The sequence below is a fragment of the Haliaeetus leucocephalus genome, unplaced genomic scaffold (assembly GCF_000737465.1).
Source record: "Haliaeetus leucocephalus isolate CR32 unplaced genomic scaffold, Haliaeetus_leucocephalus-4.0 Scaffold0, whole genome shotgun sequence".
NCBI classification, from domain to species: Eukaryota; Metazoa; Chordata; class Aves; order Accipitriformes; family Accipitridae; genus Haliaeetus; species Haliaeetus leucocephalus.
The window spans coordinates 29,934,437-29,936,438 of record NW_010972436.1 but is presented as its reverse complement, the minus strand read 5'-3'; the positions used below and the strand labels follow the sequence as shown (position 1 = coordinate 29,936,438).

General features: G+C 72.7%; 1 protein-coding gene across 1 annotated transcript in view; it reads left to right on the top strand.

Moving 5' to 3' along the window:
* LOC104829357 (zinc finger protein 208-like) overlaps positions 1–2,002 on the top strand; it is an 81,741-nt gene that overhangs the window by 65,429 nt on the left and 14,310 nt on the right. Inside the window, exon 9 of the mRNA XM_010563547.1 lies at positions 55–1,080. Within this exon, the coding sequence (XP_010561849.1) occupies positions 55–1,080 (1,026 nt within the window). The remainder of the gene's footprint in view (positions 1–54; positions 1,081–2,002) is intronic.

Here is a 2,002-nt window from a genome sequence, read left to right as displayed (position 1 = left end):
GAGCCCCAGCCCTGCGGGGGCTGTGGGACCCCGGCCCCCCCGCGCCCCTTTGCCTGCGCCCAGTGTGGGAAGGGCTTCGGGAAGAAGGCGCACCTGACCCGGCACCTGCGGGTACACACGGGCGAGCGGCCCTTCCCCTGCAGCCAGTGCGGCCGCTGCTTCCGCCAGAAGATCCACCTGCGGTCCCACCAGAAGACGCACACGGGCGAGCGGCCCTTCCCCTGCCCCGAGTGCGGCCGCCGCTTCCGCAAGAAAACCCACCTGGTACGGCACCAGCGTACCCACACCGGCGAGCGGCCCTTCCCCTGCGCCCGCTGCGGTCGCTGCTTCGCCCACAAGCAGCATCTCCTCCGGCACCAGCAACTGCACGCCGAGCCGGCGCCGGGGGACGGGGACGGGGGGGTCCCCGCCGAGCAGAAGCCCTTCCCCTGCCCCGAGTGCGGGAAGAGCTTCAGCTGGAAGAAGAACCTGGCGTCCCACCGCCGGCTGCACCGGGAGGGACGGCCCTTCGCCTGCGCCGAGTGCGGCCGCGGCTTCAGCGACAAGCGGCACCTGATGGCGCATCTGCGGGGGCACATGGGGCTGAAGCCCTACGCCTGCCCCCACTGCGAGAAGACCTTCAGCCACAAGCCCAACCTGACCACGCATCAGCGCACCCACACCGGTGAGCGGCCCTTTGCCTGCCCCCACTGCGCCCGCGGCTTCGCCCACAACCAGCACCTCCTGCGGCACCTGCGGGTGCACACCGGCGAGCGCCCCTTCGCCTGCCCCCAGTGCGGCCGCTGCTTCAGCTCCCGGCCCAACCTCATCGCCCACGCCAAGGCGCACGCCGGCGCCCGGCCCTTCGTCTGCGAGCAGTGCGGCCGGGGCTTCAGCCGAAAGTCCCACCTGGCCCGGCACCAGGCGGTGCACACCGGCACCCGGCCCCACGCCTGTGCCCAGTGCAGCAAGCGCTTCAGCTCCAAGACCAACCTGGCGCGGCACCAGGCGGTGCACACCGGCCACCGGCCCTACATCTGCACCCAGTGCGGCAAGAGCTTCAGCCGCAAAACACATCTGCTGCGCCACGAGCGCACCCACGCCACTGCCGGCACTGCCACCGCCGCGCCCCGGCAGAGCTGGCCGGCCCCTGCTGCCCCGGCCCCTGCTGCCCTCTGCCCCTGAGCGCCGGGGGCTGAGCGCCGGGATGTGCCCGTGTCCTCGGCACCCTTCCCCCGGGCCGGGGACCCTCCCTCGGGGCTCGCTGCTGGCTCCTGCCTGCGGACACCAGCCCTGCCCGCAGCCACTCGGCCAGGCAGGGTCCTCCTGCTGCCGGTCAGCTCCAGCGCCGTTCTCCCGCGGCACATGGCACGGAGAGTGGCTTCCAGGGGTGCGGGAGGCAACGCAGCCAGTGGAAAAACCTCGGCTCTGAAATGGTCTTAAAAACCTCGGAGCGAGGGCTGGCCCGTGCCAAGCTCTGTGCTGGGGCTGCTGTGGGAGGTGTCGGGGGTTCTGGGGGAGCCCCATCCCATCCCCAGGAGAGGGGGGGTCTCTGCGCCGTGGTGCTAGTCGTCGGGGCTGCGCGCAGGGTGCTGCAGGGCAGAGGGGCACCGACCCACCCGGGGGGGGCTCCGCCGCGGTCAGAACAAACCAAAACTGCCAATAAACTGACTTTTGTTCAATTTTCCCGGGGGTGTCTCGGGGCTGAGCGGGAGCCGTTGGGGCGAGAAGGGCTGGGCGGGCTGGCAGAACCGCGGTGCCACCGGGCCCAGGCCGACGCCGGGAAGCTGCTCGGGGACGTGCTCGGCCGCTGGCTGTACTGCGAAGCAGCCGGTGCCCGTACCGGGCTCCTGCGGCGCTGCCGGCCGGGGGGAGCCCCTCACCGGGGCCGTGGGTCCCTGCCCCACCGTGTGCCGGAGCCCGGGCGGCGGCAGCGGCCCCCCCAGGGGCGTCTCCGACCGTTGCGGAATACCGGAGGGGCAGCGGGGTCGTGGCGTGATGGCGTCCGGCTGCCGTGGGATGC